The sequence below is a fragment of the Gymnodraco acuticeps genome, unplaced genomic scaffold (genome assembly GCF_902827175.1).
Source record: "Gymnodraco acuticeps unplaced genomic scaffold, fGymAcu1.1, whole genome shotgun sequence".
Taxonomy (NCBI): Eukaryota; Metazoa; Chordata; class Actinopteri; order Perciformes; family Bathydraconidae; genus Gymnodraco; species Gymnodraco acuticeps.
This window is the reverse complement of record NW_022990667.1, coordinates 330532-350858: the sequence shown is the minus strand read 5'-3', so window position 1 is coordinate 350858 and position 20327 is coordinate 330532. Positions and strand designations below refer to the sequence as shown.

General features: G+C 41.4%; 3 protein-coding genes across 5 annotated transcripts; 1 reads left to right on the top strand and 2 right to left on the bottom strand.

Moving 5' to 3' along the window:
• Positions 1-175: 175 nt before the first annotated feature.
• pdx1 (pancreatic and duodenal homeobox 1) lies at positions 176-4606 on the top strand. Its single transcript, XM_034229630.1, is given in 3 exon segments — positions 176-2055; positions 4076-4233; positions 4235-4606. Coding segments are annotated over 3 exon segments (801 nt in total). The 5' UTR covers positions 176-1661; the 3' UTR covers positions 4484-4606.
• A 241-nt stretch (positions 4607-4847) lies between these two features.
• On the bottom strand, positions 4848-8377 carry urad (ureidoimidazoline (2-oxo-4-hydroxy-4-carboxy-5-) decarboxylase). Its single transcript, XM_034229631.1, has 2 exons — positions 7660-8377; positions 4848-5545 (listed from the first exon to the last, which is right to left on the bottom strand). Exons 1-2 carry the CDS (start codon positions 7985-7987, stop codon positions 5202-5204), a joined length of 672 nt encoding a protein of 223 aa, XP_034085522.1. The 5' UTR covers positions 7988-8377; the 3' UTR covers positions 4848-5201.
• A 2073-nt stretch (positions 8378-10450) lies between these two features.
• Positions 10451-19885, bottom strand: flt3 (fms related receptor tyrosine kinase 3). 3 transcript variants are annotated; one of them, XM_034229619.1, is made up of 24 exons: positions 19752-19885; positions 18949-19031; positions 17089-17240; positions 16889-17013; positions 16672-16783; positions 16443-16582; positions 16108-16289; positions 15877-16018; positions 15607-15784; positions 15369-15469; positions 15172-15280; positions 14876-15090; positions 14681-14793; positions 14470-14602; positions 13879-13983; positions 13679-13789; positions 13402-13573; positions 13163-13269; positions 12930-13051; positions 12263-12385; positions 12072-12183; positions 11892-11991; positions 11255-11360; positions 10451-11158 (listed from the first exon to the last, which is right to left on the bottom strand). In XM_034229619.1, exons 1-24 carry the CDS (start codon positions 19759-19761, stop codon positions 10958-10960), a joined length of 3054 nt encoding a protein of 1017 aa, XP_034085510.1. In that variant the 5' UTR covers positions 19762-19885; the 3' UTR covers positions 10451-10957. The 3 variants fall into 3 exon arrangements, with proteins under 3 accessions (XP_034085510.1, XP_034085512.1, XP_034085511.1); XM_034229621.1 differs by having other exon boundaries at positions 13417-13573; positions 14876-15087; XM_034229620.1 differs by having other exon boundaries at positions 10958-11158; positions 13417-13573.
• Positions 19886-20327: the final 442 nt, after the last annotated feature.

The window sequence follows — 20327 nt, the reverse complement described above, 5'->3', positions numbered from 1 at the left end:
TGACTCATAGTTTGGTGTTACTGCGTTTCACCTACAGCCGGGGTTTGATTTCTATTATAATGTCATTACCATTCTTCTGTCATTATCCACAGGTCATAATGTTTACATAAGCCGTGCCGCTGTCGCCACTGGGTAAGCACATTTTATCGCATGTCAAACTTTTTGGACATGTTGACACCGGCTATCAGAAAGGGTTTTGTTTGTCAAAGGAGAAAAGAAGTAGTGTTTTCCTGACACTCCTACATGTGTCCTGTTGAACAAGCGGTGGATTAATAGTGATTTAATAAGGCTGCAATAACGATAACTTCACTACAATACTAATAATGCAGCGATTAAACGTCCATGTGTTTGAGTGGGGTCACTGCGGTTTCAGGACAGCAGATGGACATGAACTCAAGCTTGAAAGAGATGCTGAGATCTTCCCTATGGCATGTGTCCATGTGCTTTTATAACAGCGTTTTATAAACTAGGCAACAGCCATTCTCTGTGTTCATGATAACCCACCGATGTCTTATATCTACATGTAAGCTGCATTACTCCTCACTAAAGCCATTACTTCAAATTCTGTGTCTGGAAAAAGTCAACTAACATGCGTTTAACATCCTCATGCTTCATAAATCACATTGTCCACCTCCAGTGTAGTGGAGAGCAGCTCGGGTTAACTGTTTCCTTCCTCTTTAGAACAATGATCAAATATAAACACCATTAAGGCATAGTGCAGGGGGTGATTTGTATAGAATTGGTTTACTTGAACTTTATTGCATCGCTGAGTGCCCCATTAAGATACGGTGGAAAGTGCCATAATTGCTTTTGAAGAACTCAGTGCAAATAGACCATTGATACACTATCCCGGTAAAAGCCGGAATAATTTTCATGAAAAACCAGGTAAATCACTCTGATCACGTGGCTAGAAATGTTGCATAAACGCACAGGTGAGTTTGCCAGGTTGTGGGGTCACTGCAGGTTAATTGAGTTCTGTTGCTCACTCCAACCTTAATTGGTTAACCAGGAGAGCGGCTGTTTAATGGGGCGAACACACACCTGCTAAAGGCTAATAGCTAGCAAACATGGCGAGAGTGCAACCCTGTGTTTGTTAACTCTGAGGGTCCTTCGTGCAGGGCCCCGCCTTTCTAAATGGTGTTAAATGATGCATTGGGTACATCTTAAACTGAGAAAGGTGTAGACAAATGAAACCAAAAGGCTGTATGTTGTTTGAGCGTTTCACCAGAGTTTCCAAGACAACTGTCCCTCCATCCAGGTCTCTTATCTGGCAGGTCTGCCAATGTTTGCGCCCATACATATCGATTTATGCAGTGCAGACAGTAGACATCCATATAAAGTGTTGATGGCGTATTGTTTGAGGACAGTCCTGCAAGAGAAGCGTGTATGCCAGACCTCTATAACCATTTCTCACAGATTCACCTGTCTCCAAACACAGGTGCATGGGTGCCAGGTATTTACAGAGTGCAATTGATTTACTGAAAATCCCACTGGCTGCAGAAGATCCTGGAAACTGGGCTCTCTCAGGTCTGCAAACAGTGAAGCCAATGGCCTGGTCGCTGCAGAGTCACATGGTGTCAAAGTGACTCACCTGTGTGGAGCCGCCCGGGCCTCGCAGTTGCGCCACTTTCAGGTGGAGCAGAAAGGCGCAGGTACTGTGCATGTGCGGGACCTCGGAAGCCATGAATCGGGAAGATCATTACTACCCTTCCCAGGTTTTTAAAGACTCCTGTGCCTACCAGAGATCTCAGGCGGAGGACTACAGCCACAGCCCGCCGCCGTGCCTCTACATGAGCCGGCACTCCGTCTACACTCCGCCGGCCATGGGAGCCTTGGAGACGGCCAGCCTCCCTGACATCTCGGCCTCTTACAGTCTCCCCATGCGGGAGGACCCAGGTTTGACCCAGCTGCACCACCAACACCCGGGGCTCCAGCAGCAGCCTCTCCAGCCGGCTGCAGGCTATGGAGACGCGGGGGACCAGAGCAGATATCTGCCTTTCCCCTGGATGAAAAGCACCAAGTCTCACTCGCACACCTGGAAGGGGCAGTGGGCAGGTAACGCTTTTATACAAATCAGTGTTTAAGTCTTATGTTCCCGAAACATGCTCAAATAAAGTTGCATAGTTTAGTTAAACATGTAGCTGAAGTTTATCTTGCAACACAAAGAGACATTTGATGGACTTGTCTTTTTATTGTTCGGAATTGATTAGCAGATGACACACGACTAAAATGCCAAATTAAATAATAATACCAAACCAAAAATAACCGCACAATCTGGAAACATTTAATGAATTTTGTAGTTTTAAACCCTATAATTCCTTGAGAACACCTGGACGGGACAGCTAACTCTAACTTGTATTCATCATGATCATAATGGAAATCAGTTTCTCCTCAGCTTAATTCAGAATACATGTTGTCTTATTTGCATCCTTCTGTAGTCATAGCACTCAGTCGGTGTTTCTCAGGCCCGCAGTGACATCATGCTCCCAACAATATGCGCCTGGGTGTTTCAGTTTACCTTGTCAGTCAAAGTGTAAAAGGCCCGGAAGGTCAGCGCTTGCTTTTATCAGGTCTTATCGTAACATAAATGTGGGGTTTTGTCTTTATACAAAACATATTCACAAATCTTATCAATAGGCTGTATAGGCTAGAGTATAATAGGCCGTTAACACACCTAAATACCAACATCGGTTTTGATCCTGTCCCTTGTTATAGGCTTGAATAAAGTTTTAAAAGTTTAAATTAAATTATCATTTATTAAATCATGTTTTTCTCTTTCACTGTGATGCTTTTGGATTAGGCCATAATCCTTATTATAAGACGTATATACTACAAGTTTGTTTTCTGATAAGCCTGTTTTCTCCAGAGAAACGTGAGGAGAATGTATATCTGTTCCTCTCTGTCTCTTCAGTTAAAATATATATATATATATATAAAGTTATGTCTTTTGTCATATCAATGGACATTTTAAATACAAATGTAGGCTAATTTGGTCATTATTCATAGTCCCTACAGACTTCTCTGTGACGTTGCGTATTTTTGGTTTATTTACGCACAGTTGTTGTGATTGTAAATTGTAGAGTAACGAACATGTGTCAATTAATTCCTGACTAGATTAATCTGAAGGAATTCTTAAGGCTGACTTTTTATAAATAACCGGAAGGCTTTAAAGTCAAGGATTTAAGATGTAATTTGTGCCTCTACAAATCGGCATTTATACCCGCAATGGTTTATATTCCCAAAAAATGCTCAATTGAAGTTACATAGTTTATTGCTTAAAGCATATCTCACTGCTCATATTCTCATTTTAACTTTACATTTTAATCGTCACAAAAAGACATTTGAAGGACATAAATGATATTTGTAATTGTTTAATATGCACTATTCATTTTAGGTTTGGACAGGCAAACAAATCCAATCAAATACAATTCTGCATTATTAAGCAGTTGAGGACTAACTGCAAAAGTAAAGCTAAACTGAATCATATTTTGTACATATGTTTTTATACCAATAAAATACCAATAATTTACCACATCGTTTGGAAATATTTATTAAATGTTGTGATTTAAAAGCAATACATGACCCTGACAGCTTTAGCGTGTCCACAAATCACCTGTTGTTCCCAAATTTCAACTCGGATTAAGAAATTACTATTATGTCTGGTAATTGTGAATGCCTTGACAATTTTACACTTGGTTTTCTTTGCCTGTTAGAGATTATGTTAACTTGTGCAAGATATATAATGACATATGACTATAATTACAATTACATTAATTGAGATCTACTCCAAACAAGTTATAATTAAGTGCCTCGGAGACACGAATTAAATATGATCCCCTGTCATGCAACAGAGAAAAATACAAAGTTTAAAAAAGTTATTCTTTTAAAGCCCAAACTATTTGTAATTCTTGAATACAATGATGTGTGAATTACGTTTTTTAAAATGTTTAATTACACTTATTTAAGGAAATGGGACCCTAAATAGGCCTATAATTAGCTGATTCCAAAAGTGTTATCATAAGGACACTCACTCAATCAATGTAATGTAATGACACTAATCTCCATTTGTCTCCAGGACCATACGTGATGGCGGAATCAGAGGAAAACAAACGCACGAGGACTGCCTACACGCGCGCCCAGCTGCTGGAGCTCGAGAAGGAGTTCCTGTTCAACAGGTACATCTCGAGGCCGCGGCGCGTGGAGCTGGCGCTGAACCTCAGCCTCACGGAGAGAACACATCAAGATCTGGTTCCAGAACCGGCGCATGAAGTGGAAGAAAGAGGAGGACCGCAGGAGGGGGAGGGGGACCGACCCGGACCAGGACTCCTCCATCACCTCCGGGGACCAGGGGGACACCGCGGGGGGGCTCACCTCCTCCACCGGGGGGCTCACCTCCACCACCGGACCTGCCCCCACCTCCCCTCCTGTTTCCCCGCTGCACGGTCACTCCATCCCCGCAGCTGGAGCCAGAGAGACTGCATAGACTCTAACTCATACCGCAGGGACGTTTCAGTTTGTTTCAATGGAAGTCTTCAAATACAGATTTTTAGGTATGCAATTTGATTTTAGGAATATAAGAATCCCAAATGAGAATAAAACCTAAAAGACTTAACCTACTGGGACATTTGAGTGTTTTTCAATGTAAACCTAACAAGAATTTGAGAGGTTTTTTATATTTTTAGGAATACTATTCATAATTGAGAGTGGAGCCTTAAAGTCTCAATTAGAGTAAAGTCATTTCAATTAAGTGCCAATTTTTCAGGACCCCTTAACTTCACCTCCTTTTGGTCTATCAATGGACATTTCTTTCAGTTTTGGGAACCACGGTGCATGCTGAGACAACCACATGCAAGGACTACATTTATTTCCCCTTCAACAGGCAACAGCATTCAGCATGGATTCAACAAACTGTAAAATGGTCGAATCAAATGTTACACCTCAAACATGTGAGTTTATTAATGTATATATGCGTAATATGACTGTATTTGTCATATTATCCACTTGTATATAGGTTATATAATGTAAATTGATAAATTAGAATCAACGGTGCATATATGTTATTGTTTAAAGAATTAATTGTACAGTATGATTAACACACATTTGGAATAAAGTTATCACAAAGCCTATCAGGCGTGGGAACAATGGCAGTCTTTACATCCGGGTCACACTGGCACTAATCCAATATAAACTCCAGTAAAAGTTCATAACCTGTTGGCAGTGAGCACGAGGCTTTGCAGACGCAGGTGACATATCTTCTTCACCTCCTCGATGCCGCGCGCCCTCTCCAACGCGCGCTCGTTCTGGCACCGCTTGGACAGCTGTCGTAAAATGTTCTCCTTGTCGTGCATCCGGGCGCAGATCACAAACGGGAATCCGAAGCGCCCCTTGTACTCCTGGTTGAGCCGGGCCATGCGCGAGGCTTCCCCCGAGTTCAGAGCACCCATCCCGGACCCTGCCTGCTCCTCGTGGGACTCCCGGGTCAACGAGCCGCTCTGGAGGTCTCTTCCCGCGAGATCTGGGTGACACCTGAGGATCCCCTCTTTACCTGGACACACAGGTGGAGGTACTCTGATCATTTACTTAAGGAAAGCAAAACTACATTCTTAAAATACTCTGTTACAAGTCCTGCGTTCATAATCTTGCTGAAGTAAAAGTACAAAAAGTTTGGGCTTCATTAGCATACCTATAAATATAAGTAGCCATTATTTATTATGGCCCATTTCAGAATCACATAATTTACCAGATTATGATCATTGATATTCATCAGCTGGTAAAGTTGATTACTCTACTGCTGGATATCTTAACCTAATACAGTATATCATATCATAGCTAATTTAGTGGTTGTGTTAATCTGAATCTATAAACCCGTCAGGTAAATGTAAAAAAAGTACAATATCAGCTCCCAAAACTGTGGAGTATACGTATGAGGAAGGATAACATTTGTATTGTGAGGTAAAGTAACTTAAAATTGTACTGAAGTGGCTAGTACTCGAGTAAATATAATTAAAACAACATTCACACACTGTGTATCAGTGTCATTGCACTAAACAGGGGTGGCCAACCCGCGGCTCTCGAGCCGCATGCGGCTCTTTGCCTAGTTTCATGCGGCTCTTCAGTTCATATCGAATTTTATATGTGTGAGTTTGGGGGAGAGACACTGACTCCTGACTAGTGTTGCACGGTGTACCAATACTTGAAAGGTACCGCAATACCCTGCCGTTAAAAACGGTACGATTCCTCCGTTTCATTAGTATCGGTACTTTAAGAATGACGGAGAAAAGTACTCCGGTGAGAAAGCGCTGTTTTAATAAGAGCCGTGTGTGTTCAGCGCTCTGCTTCCACTCCCTGCACTGCAGCCGTGCCTGCAGTCCCTCCCCTCTCAAGCACGCTCTAAGTCCCTCCCCTCTCAAGCACGCTCTAAGTCCCTCCCCTCTCTCATGCACGCGCTAGCTGCCAGAGCATGTGAGAAAACGAGAAGCATGGCTGCAAGTGGGAGTGCAGCTGCTGCTGCGCCTCGGCCTGTCTGTGAGACATGTATTAATTTTATTTAATACGAATTCTTGTCATTTATTTTATTTATTGTTCTCATTGTTTAAAAGTTTGTGTTATGGTTCTGGTTCTGGTGTGAAATAAAGCACAATAATTACATTTAAGACTGTTTCCCTTTTTTTAAGAAAAGTATCGAAAAAGAATCGGAATCGCAATTCTTGACTTGGTATCGAAACCAAAATGTTGGTACCGTGACAACACTAGCTACTCCTGACAGTTAAACCTGATATTTAGTAGGTCTGTTAAGTATCGAATGCTGATCATTCTGACGTAATTTGGCCGGTCAAAGTTGTTTGGGCTCGGATAAAATCGCTCCATTACTTTCGTCCTGTGTTACTTTCGTCCCGGCTCTCCCTACGTGTGTATGTGTGGTGTCAGGTGTCAGTATGAGAGGATGACAGCGCGTCTAATTTTGATGTGGCCCAAGAGCCAATCACAATAATACCTGCGATGCAGTGAACCAATCACCTTTGAGGGGGGGGGGGAAACCTATCGTTGATTAAACATTATCCAGTGTTTCCCCTACCATTGTCTTGGAGGGGCGCTGCACCCCGCCAACGGAGCCCCCCCCCTGAAATTCAAGGTGTTTAAAAAAAAAATATAATTTTATTTTTTTTAAATATATACATAGCACCAAATTGCAAATAATCTATAACTACTGTCACTTTTCACATTGAACATGTGCTCTTTTATTAAATAAACTAAACGCTTTCATTTCAAGTTGTGAGTTTAGTGTTTTTGACCCTAAGAAACACTGATGCATTAATCAATAACAATAATCCACAGCTCCTCTCTCTGCTCCAGAGGATTTAAAAAATATATATCCCAATGCCACAAAAATGCATCAGTGACATGGTTGAAATCTTGTCTCCAGTGTTTGATGTGGCTCTTTGCAGTAACATAGAAAAAATGTGGCTCTTAACCTCTGACTGGTTGGCCACCCCTGCACTAAGAGTTAAACACATTTAAGGGCAAACAACCTCAAAAGCAGCGACACAAACTTAACATGTAAAAAAAGTCATATTTGTTTACGTTTCAAAGCACTTTGAATTGCCTTGTGTTGAAAGGTGCTATATAAATAAACTTGCCTTGCCTAAGTCTGTATCTCACCTGATTCTGGGAGAGCATCGATGAATTCACTGATTGCAGCCTCCAAAGCAGCCAGGCTCAGGAAGGGACGCCCCGACCACACAGCAGCTGTTATTATGGGACACTTCTCCACCACGTTGCCCAGAATATCCACAAAATCCTCATAAGGGAGAGCATTTACTGCTGCGATGTTCATGTTCATGCAGGGACTCTCTCCAGTAGTTGGACAGTGTTTAAATAACCTTCGGACAAGCTTTTGTAACAAGGGGTTGATGCACTGTTGGACTGACACACAGAGAAGCTCCCTGCTGTGGTTAATATGTTCTTTGTCAGATCTGCAGCCAATCATTTGGTGTTGAAAAGTTTGCTGAATAGGTAACTGCCAAACATATGCACATGTGAGATGCTTCTTTAAGAGGTGTACTGATTTTCTGGGTTGGGCTATTTATTGTCTTTTCTGCTATTGGTTTACTTTCTCCCCAGTTCTCTATTTCTCATCCATGCATATCATTAAAAACAAACACATGCTTGACTTCATATGAAGGAAATGGATTCAATGTACAAGTGGAAACAGGTACAGGTATTGATACTGTTCAAGGCCTATTGGGAAAAACAGAAGTACATTTGTAACTATGCAACTTAGATGCAACTTTATTCAACAGCGGTAAATAAGTGGCCTTTCTTCCTAATATATCATAAGTAATTTAATGTCTAGGACTGTTTTGTGCCCCCTCAAAACGTGTGAAGGTGAATATTCATAAATATGCTCACCGTCTGCAGCCTCTCCAGGTAAACTGCGTATTTAACACTTCCTGCTCCGAGGGGAGGGGAAACTCCTCCTCCTGCTGTACACTGTTTGTTTTTTTAACCCATACAGCCTGACTTTTACCACAGGGGTTTGAGTCCTGCACTGCTGGCATGTACAATGTACAAATTCAAGGTAATTGCAACATGTATCACAACAATTGGGGAGTTTTTACCAGATATGTTGAACCAAAGTGTTATTGTAGGCATATCTTGTCTCAACACGATGCAGAGAAACTAGTCCATGCATTTGTTACTTCAAGGCTGGATTATTGTAACTCCTTATTATCAGGGTGTACCAAGAAGTCAGTCAAGTCGCTTCAGCTGATTCAAAATGCTGCAGCTCGTGTACTAACCAGAGTTAGGAAAAGGGACCACATTACTCCTGTTCTGGCTGCCTGACACTGGCTCCCTATAGAACACAGGATATCATTTAAAATTCTTCTTCTCGCCTACAAAGCCCTTAATGGGCAGGTGCCATCTTACCTTAAATAACTCATTATACCCTACTGTCCTATTAGGGCATTGCGTTCCAAGAATGCAGGGTTGTTGGTTGTTCCTAGAGTCTCTAAAATTCATGCATCCAGTACAAACTCCTCCTGCTAACTTACAAATCTCTCCACTCCCTAGCCCCTCCATACATCTCTGACCTCCTTCAGCCCTACACCCCCTCTCGTCACCTGCGGTCCTCTGACAAAGGGCTGCTCTCCATCCAGCGCTCCAAGCTGAAAACATTTGGCAACAGAGCCTTCAGTGTCGCAGCCCCCACCCTCTGGAATTCTCTCCCCTCTGCAATCAGGAATGCAGACACTCTGGACACCTTCAAAAAACACCTCAAACACCATCTGTTCACTCAGGCCTTTGGCCTCAACTAATATACAGTACTCAGCAACCTGTTCCTGTTTTGTTTTCTTCAGCCTATGTATCTGTATGATTATTATTACTTTTTGTTTTGTTACTTCCCATTGTAAAGCGTCCTTGGGTTTCGTGAAAGTGATATATAAATTGAAATTATTATTATTATTAAAAGTACAATGGGAGCCAGAGCCTTTTCTTATCAAGCTCCACATTTGTGGAATCAGCTTCCAGTTTGTGTTCGGGCGGCAGACACCCTATCCGTTTTTAAGAGTGCGCTTAAGACCTTCCTTTTTGATAAAGCTTATAGTGATAAAATAATCTAATAAGAGTGCATTGACGTAGATACGTTGTGCCTCTTCACCTATACATTTGAGTTCTTACTCTTTTTCCTTACTGATGGTAAGGATGTCATTTGGTGGTGTGTGTACGGTGGAAGCAGGGAGAGGCATGTATGTGCCTTGATCCCTGCCGAGTCGACGCACAACAGTTGATTGGTGTCAGTGCCAGAAACACTTTTTAGGAGCAATGCGCTCATGGTATAGATGTGGCGCATACATCTTAGTTCCTACTCTTTTCCCTCCCCCTATCCTAAGGGAGTGCATGTACGTAGACACGTTAGTTTAGCTGCTATAGGCTTAGACTGTCGGGGGACACCTTACTTCTTCCTTCTCTCTGTCTGTACCTGTGTACTCTCATGTTCCGAATAACCCAGCTTCCCCCAAATTTCTTTTTAGTGTCTATCTACGCTGGGATCCTGAGTCGTGGCTGATCCTGTTGCTGCGGTCCTGTGTCCTCTATCCTGAGTCCTGGATCCGGAGTCCTGGATCCTCTATCCTGAGTTCTGGATCTGAGTCCTGGACGTCGAGTCGTGGCTGAACCTGTCTCTGTGGTCCTGCCTGACTCTCATCACACTACTTCCCTGATGGCTCCCACAGGATTGTTGACATCCTCGTGGATTCATCTTCTTATTACAGACACATGCATTTCCAAACTTTTGGTCTACCTATGTTGCAAAATGTATTATCTTTTCAATGTACACACGGCATCTATTGCACGTCTGTCCGTCCTGGGAGAGGGTTCCCTCCTCTGTTGCTCTCCCTGAGGTAGACTATGAACATCACTTTTGACACATCAGAAACATGCACACTCATTGTTGTTAACCTTTTATTGTTAAATGTGCATTTTATTGCAGGTATAATGCTTACAAAACCAAAGGCACATAATAAATCCACTTTTCACAGTAGAAAAAGCTTGTTTTGATAACAATATATAAGTGCACATAAACTGGCTTAAGTAATAGCTGCTCACCTAGTATAAAAAAATACAACAACACTTTTACCAGTGCATACAAATACATGTTATACTGATAACATGTAAAACCAAACAGTTGCTACAGTATGCAGACGTACTTCAACATGTCTATAGTCCTGAGAATTTGTATCGATGAAACTGTTTTTTAGCTGCACAATTGAAAAATATAAAACAAAAACACTTTTTTCTATATTCAGGCCACATTTTATAAAATCTTGTTTTCTGACAATATTACAAAAGGACATAAAGCAAGTGCATTCTACGGTTATCTTGAGATACTATGAGAAACATATAAAAAATGAATATTTAAGGCATGTTTGGTCAAAATGCATTCGGTGAAAGGTTATCACTCTGCATCAGATGTCTTCAGCTTCTCCTCAGCGGCCACAGTTTCAGACGCTTCTGCTTTGCTCTCTTCAGTCGCGTGGGTTCGACAGTAATCGTTGGCCGCCTTGTTCTCGTTTTGTTGTGTCAAGGCGGAAATGTCCAAAATGGGGGCTGCGTTCTGGTAGATGCTGGATTCCTGGTCGGGCATGTTATGGTACAGCTGAAAGAGGAAGAGAAAATAAACAATATTAATATTTCTGTGGAGCTGAAAATGATTAAAGTCTTCTTCCTTTCTACCCATATTATGTTGACATACCTGCTCCTCTCTGTCTGTCAGCTGATCACACATGAAGGACACCAGTTTGGAGAAAGATGGACGGTCGCAGGGATCCAGAGCCCAACACTTACACATCATCCCGTACCTGCAGAAGTAAGTCATGGAGAAAGCAGATTTGATATATTGTAACTGGATTCTCAGTTACAAATGACAACTAGAAGTCAACAGGAACTACTGTTTGGTGTTGACAACAGTAAGGGATCACTCAGATGCTTTACTAAAGTGAAACAATACATCATAACAATTTAAAATATTTTATTACAAGCTGAATATTTTTAATTGTTCTAAATGAAGTACGTTCCTAAATAACTGCAGTGAAGTAAGAAGGACAACATCTCCTAATACATCTGGGAAAGAAGAAGCAGGAAACGGAAACAAGCCTTAAAAATGTATTCGAGTACATCACATTAGTACCGAGTACATTTCCATCACTGCTAGACGTGGCCACGCATTTAAAAATCTATAGCAGCATGCATATTTATATACAGTTTTTACATCTACTCTTCATTGCGATTATTATGATGAAAACATTTGAACTTTATCATAGTGTCTAGAGGTTATTCTGTGTCCTAAATCCATTGAAATACAAGGGTTGCATGCGTCAGGTGACACTCACACAGACTCGTTGGCATAGTAAGGACACTCCATCTTAAATCCTCTCTCGATCATTGAATAGAACGTGTGGTCCACCTTCATGCCCGGGTACGGAGTAACGCCTGAGAGTCACACAGACAGAGTTGATTATGTGCTTGTCTTTTCAATGTGCTCCTCATGTAAAAAGCTGGTAGAGGATTACCAAGTGAGAAGATCTCCCAGAGCAGAATGCCATAGGCCCAGACGTCACTCTTCATGGTGTAGATGCCCTGGAAGGTGCTCTCTGGTGCCATCCACTTCACTGGCAAACGCACCTGCAAAGCCACGTCACCCATTAAATGTGTGAAAGGATAAAACAACCAATGAATGATTTAATGTAAATGTCTGACGTACATTTCCTCTCACGACGTAGTTGGAGTCGTTGTCGATGTCCCGAGCCAGTCCGAAGTCGCCGATCTTCGCCATTCTGCCCTTCGTCACCAACACGTTACGAGCTGCCAGGTCTCGATGGATGCACTGCAGACAGACGGACCAATCAGGAGTCAAACACATAACCCACAAACACCAAGCCTGAGTTTGAAGTATGACATTTACACATTTTGTATTCCTTGTAAATCTATCTAATTACTTGACTAAAATGGAGGTTGAAAACATTTATCTTTTATAATACCCATACAAATGTGTCTCAAACTGACCTGCAGTTGGAGATACAATAGGCTAGGAATGTTTAATAAAGAAAAGATTATATCTACAATCCAAGAGTGTGATAACACATATATGTTGATAAAATTAAGTCTTTCTATTTACAAATTAGTCTTTTTTTCAAACTACCAATTAATATGCAGATGATCTTTCAGGATTAATCAATTGTTTATTTAAAGAATGTCATATATTTCTGAAAAATGCCCAAAACGATTTCCTAAATTCCTCAAACAGCTTGTTTTGTCTGCCTAATTAACCCATAAGAATACACTAAATACTACATATAAACTAGAACCATTGATTGTACAGTATGGGGCTGACCATGGTGTAAATGTGGGACGTTTTAACAGTGTCTTACATTCTTGGAGGAGAGGAACTCCATGCCTTTGGCCACCTGGAAGGCGAAGCTGAGCAGGTCGTCGAAGGTCAGGGTCTGCGCGTCGTCCGTCAGATCGTCCGGGTCTTCGTAAATCAAAGGTTCTGCAGAGAAACCGGCATCATCAGTAAGAGTCAGTCAAAAACTCAGAAGGATCTGCTACTCTGTGCACGAAAACCTGAAAGTGATCTGACATGCAGGAGGTACTTTATCACCTTCAATGCTGTCGTTGAGGTTGATGGGGAGCAGGGCGATGTCCTCCTGCCCTCCGGTGGTAGAGCGGTGCATGGGCACGTAATTATCCACTGTTTTGTCTCCCTCACTGAAAAAAACACAAAGGTGAACTTAAGTCAATTTCTAGATATGCCTTCACTTATATAGAGTCTTGTCTTTATGATTGATCTACCCTTTTTTGCCCTTTTTGCCAAATGATTCCCAATATTTCTCCTCCTACCCCGTGTTTCCGCACCTAGAGCTTTTGTTGGGCTGCAGGTTGTGGTAAATGCTGCTGAATCGGTCCTTGGTGAAAGCGTCGGTGACAGACTTGTGGTAGAGCTCTCTGTTCGTCTTAAGGTAGTTCAGAAGATCTCCATAACAGCAGTACTGGAAAATCAGGTACGTGGGTCCTGCATGAGGGAAACAAATACAAAAATGGGGGAAAGAATATTAGTGATGCATGTACACATTTATTGTCCTGTGTGTTATTAGCTCACAATTACCACCAACTGTACCTGAGTCTGTGCATGCCCCCAACAGGTTAACAATGTTTGCGTGGTGACCGATGTGAGTCAGCATCTTCAGCTCGGACATCAGGGCCTCTTTCTCCACAGTCTGGTGTTTCTCTGCAGCGTCACATATCACAACAGCTGCTGAAATGACCTTCATAGCATGTTTGCATTTCCTCCACGGAATAAATAAATGAAACGCTGACCTTTAAGCATCTTGACGGCCACCTGCTGCGAGACTCCAGCCTGGTTGATGCCGTAAGCCGTAGCTTGGACCACCGTGCCAAAAGCCCCAGAGCCCAGTTCTGGACCTGCGGAGGACACAAGGACACAAGGGCACTCAGCACACATCCAAACAGGCAGCTGAGATTTTAGGGGAGTTCACTTTTATAGGTACTTGTACCTCTTTTCTACATTTAAGAGCAAAGCATTTCTTTTAAACTTGACTGAACTTATTGTTCTCACACTGCCTGTGCTGCAGCACCTCTTTTCACCCTCTGTCTGAAACCAGAGCCCAGTCCGCTCTGATTGGTTAGCTGGCCGGCTCTGTTGTGATTGGTCAACCGCTTAGAGATGAACCGCCCCTTAGCCTATCATGTGCAATGTGTCCGAGTATAGCCAATAGAAGCGCGATTGCTACATCGTGATGTGTCCAATGGAGGCGTAGCTTTTAAAGGCAGGGTTTTTACTGTAAGGGATTTTTTACATGATTGTATCAGTACTTTTACTCAAGTAAAGGATGTGTTTAGTTCGTCCACCTCGGAAGTCTGGTATCGTGTTTGGGGGCTAGTTCATACCCAGTTCCAGGTTCTCCCGGGGGAACTCCCATTGCTTGTCGTAACCAAAGTCCTTGAAGTTAATGTAGATGTAATCATTGTCATTGGGTCCAACCATCTGGATCATCTGAAGCTGAGGCTGGTACTGAGGTTTCTGTTGGAAACACAAAGTAGTAAGTGTCATGTCTTTTTGTGAGTGTGTGTTTTGTGTGTGTCAGTGTTCAAAACGTACCTTCTTTTTGACAAAGTAAATGAGCACCACGCTAACTACTGCCAAAGCCATGACCAGAAACAAACTGCCAACTTTCAGCAGCATCAAGCTTTTGTTGTCATGATTTGGAGCAGCTAAAACCGAGGAAGAGGAAAGTATCATGAGAAAACAACACTTTCATTTTATGTTGTGAAATGTGAAAATGAATCTCCCTACCTCCGAAGGACATTCCTGTATGGGGTCCTCCATTGTCTATTATGTAGCACTTTTGGCACCAGGAGCCGAGTGAGTTTGTCAGGCAGAACCATAAATTGTTTCCTGTCACTAGACTTCTGCTCAGAGAGCTCCTCATGGTCTTCTGACAGGAGACGTCAGAGTCTGTGTGAGACGCTCCTGGGATATCATTCCAGTTAGACGCAGTTTCACAGCTGCTTTGAGACAGAGAGCAGGGAGTTGAGGAAATCTGGGTGTACAACAGAGGCCATAACGTGACAATCTGACAGAGAGCATACCTGTCATTCGACAAAACACAGGACTTCCAGGTATAATTTGCCGGCACAAGAGCCACAGTCTCAAAAGTTAAGGTGTTATTGATGTCCTCGAATCTGAACTTTGGTGGGTCTGTAACAAAGTCAATAGTCAATCTCCTTTGAACGTTTACAGATATAATGTGCAGGAGTTAATACAAATGAGACACACTCTCTCGTACCTGCAACACACACTGATATGGTTTTTGTTTCTTTTAGTCCTCCAGCTTCCACGTGTAATTTATAATCTCCGGATTTGAGTGTGACACATAGCTTCACAGTCCTGAGGAAATAAATATGAAACCATCCAAAAGTCATACCTCATGAATAATACAAATCCTGGGATTATACAGTATTTTCAGCGCTTAAAATGTACGTGAGCATTGATTCAGGAGTTCAGCTCCAGCTTCATGCAGCTACCTGTGTTTTGTAACCCAAGTCTTTTTTTCACATTCAATCTCTGTTTTATCAGGAGTCTCCCAGTAGCACTTCTCCAGCACAGGGTGGTAGGAAACACTGGCCTGCAGACAGGATGTGGAGGCGTTGTGAGGGGGGAGGATCTTGCTTTTATTCAGTTGGACGGAGAGGAAACCCTCAGCTGAGACAACACAGGAGCCAAATCAGTACGTGTACAACTAGTACAAACATGTCAACAGTTTAAATGAGAAAGTTCAATCCGGTGAAACTAACCTTGGACCTGAATGTTGACAGACTTTGTTTTGTTGTTGTTTGGTCTGCTGCAGGTATAAGTGCCACTGTGGTCACTGCTCGCTGATTCGATAAACAGGTAGCGCATACAACTTCCTTGATGCATGTCAGATTTAATGCAGATCTGGGATAAAAACATTTATCATATTATTTGGATAATGCTATAGTTTGGGATTTATGCTTTACTACGGGAATTAAAATTGGTCTAAATACCTCTCTCTTGACTGTAGACGAGCATCCATTTGTCCGAATGTCCAATTTTTTTCTGCCCTTTTCCCACCCAAGTTCAATCCTCTTATGCGGGTGTGTCGCTCGACAGCGAAGGAGTAAAGGCTCACCAGGGCTCACAGTCAAATTAGAAACTTCATCATCTTTCATGAATTCACTGTCCAGGTCTGAAACACAGATTTGATTTACTCCAATTACTATTTGCTAGTACATGAACTATTTTTCCTCCCACGTTTCAGGTGGTTAAAAATGTGCTAAATGTATGTCTTTGATCATTGATGTATGATGTATTGAATTCATTTGTTGAGATATTGAATTACCATAGTCATACAGTTGGGAGCATTCTTGTCCTCTAGCGTTAGTGGCACAGCACATCACTCCTGTGTCAGAATATTCACTGGTGGATATAACGATTTGTGTACGTCCACTGTTTGTAGAAACAACTGTCACATCTGGGTTTCTGTTCAAAAGGAGGATCAACATTTAGAAAACCCAACTACTCTGATATACTCTGAATCATGAATACAAACGTAATGGCTAACATCTTACCCAGTCCATTTCAGAGTGGGCTTAGGGCAGTCCTCAGAGATGCATGTCAAAGAAGGGGATATGAATCGGACTTGCTCTTTGTCAATTGTCAGCTTTGGTTTTGAGGGACGATCTATAAAAACAAATATTTTACTTAGTTTTCAGTATCACAGTGTTTGTTGGCAGTCTGACTTAGCATAGCAGAGATGCGAGGAGATATGAGAGAGCTGGAACTCACTCATGGCTACTTTCAGAGACACATTCATTGAGGAACTGGCCCCGTCGCTGGTTTCACATCTCAGCGTGTACTCCCCTGAATCGTCCTCAGAAAGCTTGGGTAGGACCAAGGACTCACTCCCATTTCTGATGAGGTTTAAATAAAACATTCAATATATACAAATACATATTAAAAGTGAGAACAGTTAATAATTCACTTACACTGTGATTACTGTGTCTGCTCCTCGGATCCAGCTGCAAACAGGCTGTTCGGAGAAGTGCTGCAGGGAGATGATGAGTTTCTTACCGACACACACCTCAACGCTGACTGACCCAGACGCACTCAGATGGTCCGCCGGTACAAAACACTCCACCTAAAAGACAAGGGTTGACATTCAATCACCCTGCGTTAAGTAGCTTTTGGTGTGGTAGCAACATCAAGATTTTGTCTAGGTGTGAAAAACACATTTACAAGAAAAGCTGACTTTATACCAGTCATTTCAAAGGGACAGTTCACATTCATGTTAACATCTCAAACAGTCGTTCACATAAAGGTCTGTGGGTACATCAGTTTTTTAACTCATCTTTACAAACTTGTGTGTATATTTGAGTGAAGGCAGACATCTCTACAGCAATTTCCACCTCCCTTAGCAACTCACACTAAAACAATATAGATTGATAAAAAGCACTACAGGTAAGAAGAACAAATATGATTTTTGAACGGTCCCCTTAAGGCAGGGGTGTCAAACTCAAACACACAGTGGGCCAAAATAAAAAAATGGGTACTAGTGGAGGGCCGGACTGGTTCAATGTTTATTGCAGAACTTATTGAAATGAACTTGTTGCACATATTAAACCTGGAACTAACAAAGCTTAATTTATTGCCTATAAAAACAACATTAAATATTAAATAATCAGTTGCATTAATTTCTTATGGCTCGATCTGCAGCTTTTCCAGAGTCATTTCTTACGATTAGATTTTCCCACAGGCCAACAACAGCTTCAAGAAAACTATTTCCCTCAGAGAGAAAACCAAACATGCCCTGTTGTCGTGAGAGAAAGTGCAGAAGGAAACATCCATTAAACTCAGTGTGCTGCTCTGTGATGCTAGCTCAGATACTTGGCATCTCGTCTTGGGTGCAAGGTCATCAATGTTTGGGCTCAGGCTCTGAGCTGAGGAGACCCTCAGGATGGAGTGAAGGTGTGCGTGCAATATACCGGCGGGCCAGATCTAATAGCAATTACAAATTATCCTGCGGGCCGAAATTAAATCCACCACGGGCCTGATTTGGCCCCCGGGCCTTGAGTTTGACACATGTGCCTTAAGGCATTCAACATTAATAGGTTCATTGAGGTCTTAGAATTATGCCTCTTCTGTGACTTCAACCGCTTGTCTTGGTTGTGTTTCTTAAGATTTTATGAAAATGACACAAACTGACAGATAAGAAGAAATACAACTTTTAGTCAGGTTTTTGCCATTTCCCTCTCCGATGTTTCACAACCTCTTGTTGCTATGCAGTTTGTTTTTTTCGGTTTCAAAGTGAGTCCACATTTAAATGGTAAATGGACTGTACTTATATAGCGCTTTATCCAGTCTTTAAGACCCCTCAAAGCGCTTTACATACTACATGTCATTCACCCATTTGCAACTCAGGGTTAAGTATCTTGCCCAAGGATACATCGACATGTTGGCTGCATGGGCTGGGATCGAACCCACAACCTTCTGGTTGAAAGACGACCGCACTCCCTCGCAGCCACAGTCGATTAAGAGACAATCAAAAAATCTTTGTTCATTCTGCTAGGCCTTATGTTTGGAAGACAATAGGCAATGAGATTCTAGCAGCAACTAATGTGGTGGACATGTAAATAAACATGACATGATATAATGATCTGTAAAACCTGTTATGTAAATTCAATATATGTCCAACCCTCAGTCCCTGCACATCATTCACGTTAACCAAGGAATAACTGTTTGCCTTAACTCAATAATGCATCTAAATATATAGTAAGCCAGAAAAACAAGTTCATATATTTAACTGAATTGCTCAGTTGAAACACAGATAGGACCTTTGCTGCTCGTACCTCATGATTTGGCACGCAGGCCTGATTCTGCGCTGCGACACCATCAGAGCAGAGCAGCCTGACAGCACACAGCACAACGATACCTGGTCAAAAATTAAAATGTAAATCTATTTGTATGCTCACTAAATAGCTTGGGGCCAAAGAAACGAAAAACAACATTGCTTATTTTAAGTACTTCCAGTGGTTTATTGATTAGTATTTATTGCAAAATTAGTTAAATTGTCCCTTTTATATACAGGTGTTGACGTGAATCAATCCCTATATGCAGTTTAAAGTTTTGTAAAGTCTTTGTATGTTCTTAATTGCATCTTTTTTATTTTGTATCAATGTGCTTATTATTACCTCTACTATATGTTAATATTCAAAGTGCTAATAAATTATGTAAACATAATTTAAAACCTGATTACTTGGAGTTTTAGTTGGTTATTACAGCGATACAATGATGTAAGGGCTTAACTGTGTTTTAATAACAGAGTTAATGATTGCATTAATTGTGTAGCTTTGAATGATGAATTATAAAGTGTCCGTCTCTCATGAAGGGAGCACGATCTAAAAGGTTCCTCTTACTGGAATTTTAAACTACAGATGAATGTCGACATTATATTTCATGAGTAAACATTTCGTTTTTTAAGGTAACAAACCATTTTACATAGGTTAAATACAAAAATGCAATATACTAAAAACAACTAAAAATGATTTCTGACTACATTTGGCTAAACAGCAACATTTATATTCCTTATAAGCATCCTGGCCTTTTTTTATTTACTCAGCAACCCTCACAATAACAGTATTTTCTGACTCACCAGCAATCATGTTGGTGTGCCTCCGCTTTGATGCTCTCTCTCTCTGTGACTGTCACATACTCCCGGGTCACACGCGAGGCTTTGATGCTATGATGTGCGCGTGTACCTTAAATAGAGGAAGCGATGACGTTGTCCGCCACGCCTGGCACCAATATATAGCATGCAAACAGTTATTAAATAACAAACACCGAAGGATAATCATAAATAATGAGACGGGAACAATTTAATATCTCACAAGGGATGTTATGCCATTATGGGAGCTAATACAAAATACAATAATGTGCATTGAAATCGTTATAGAGTCGTATTTAAATTATTAGTTAAGAAAATATACATAGGGTTATTTGTAATTATCATTTTGAGTACAATATGCTGTTTATATATTCATTCAAATGAAAATGCCATATACATTTGCCTCACATATTTAATGTATTGTTTTTCAATGTTTAAATCTGGTTTAAATAAAGACTGCTTACTTACCCATGCATTGCTTTCTGTACATACTATACAGTACGTGGCTGCACAGTACGTTTATGTACATTTAGTATTTATAAGCTTTGTTGCAACAATGTAACA

What these genes read in the sequence shown, in the direction of transcription:
- urad (XM_034229631.1), bottom strand. Translation starts at nt 7,987, where the DNA reads ATGATTGGCTGCAGATCTGACAAAGAACATATTAACCACAGCAGGGAG. An exon ending in CGATGCTCTCCCAGAATCAG is followed by an intron (nt 5,546 to 7,659) that starts GTGAGATACAGA and finishes CTGTGTGTCCAG; the next exon opens with GTAAAGAGGGGATCCTCAGG.
- flt3 (XM_034229619.1), bottom strand. An exon ending in TACAGGAATGTCCTTCGGAG is followed by an intron (nt 14,794 to 14,875) that starts GTAGGGAGATTC and finishes CCTCGGTTTTAG; the next exon opens with CTGCTCCAAATCATGACAAC. An exon ending in CCTCAACGACAGCATTGAAG is followed by an intron (nt 13,052 to 13,162) that starts GTGATAAAGTAC and finishes GTTTCTCTGCAG; the next exon opens with AACCTTTGATTTACGAAGAC.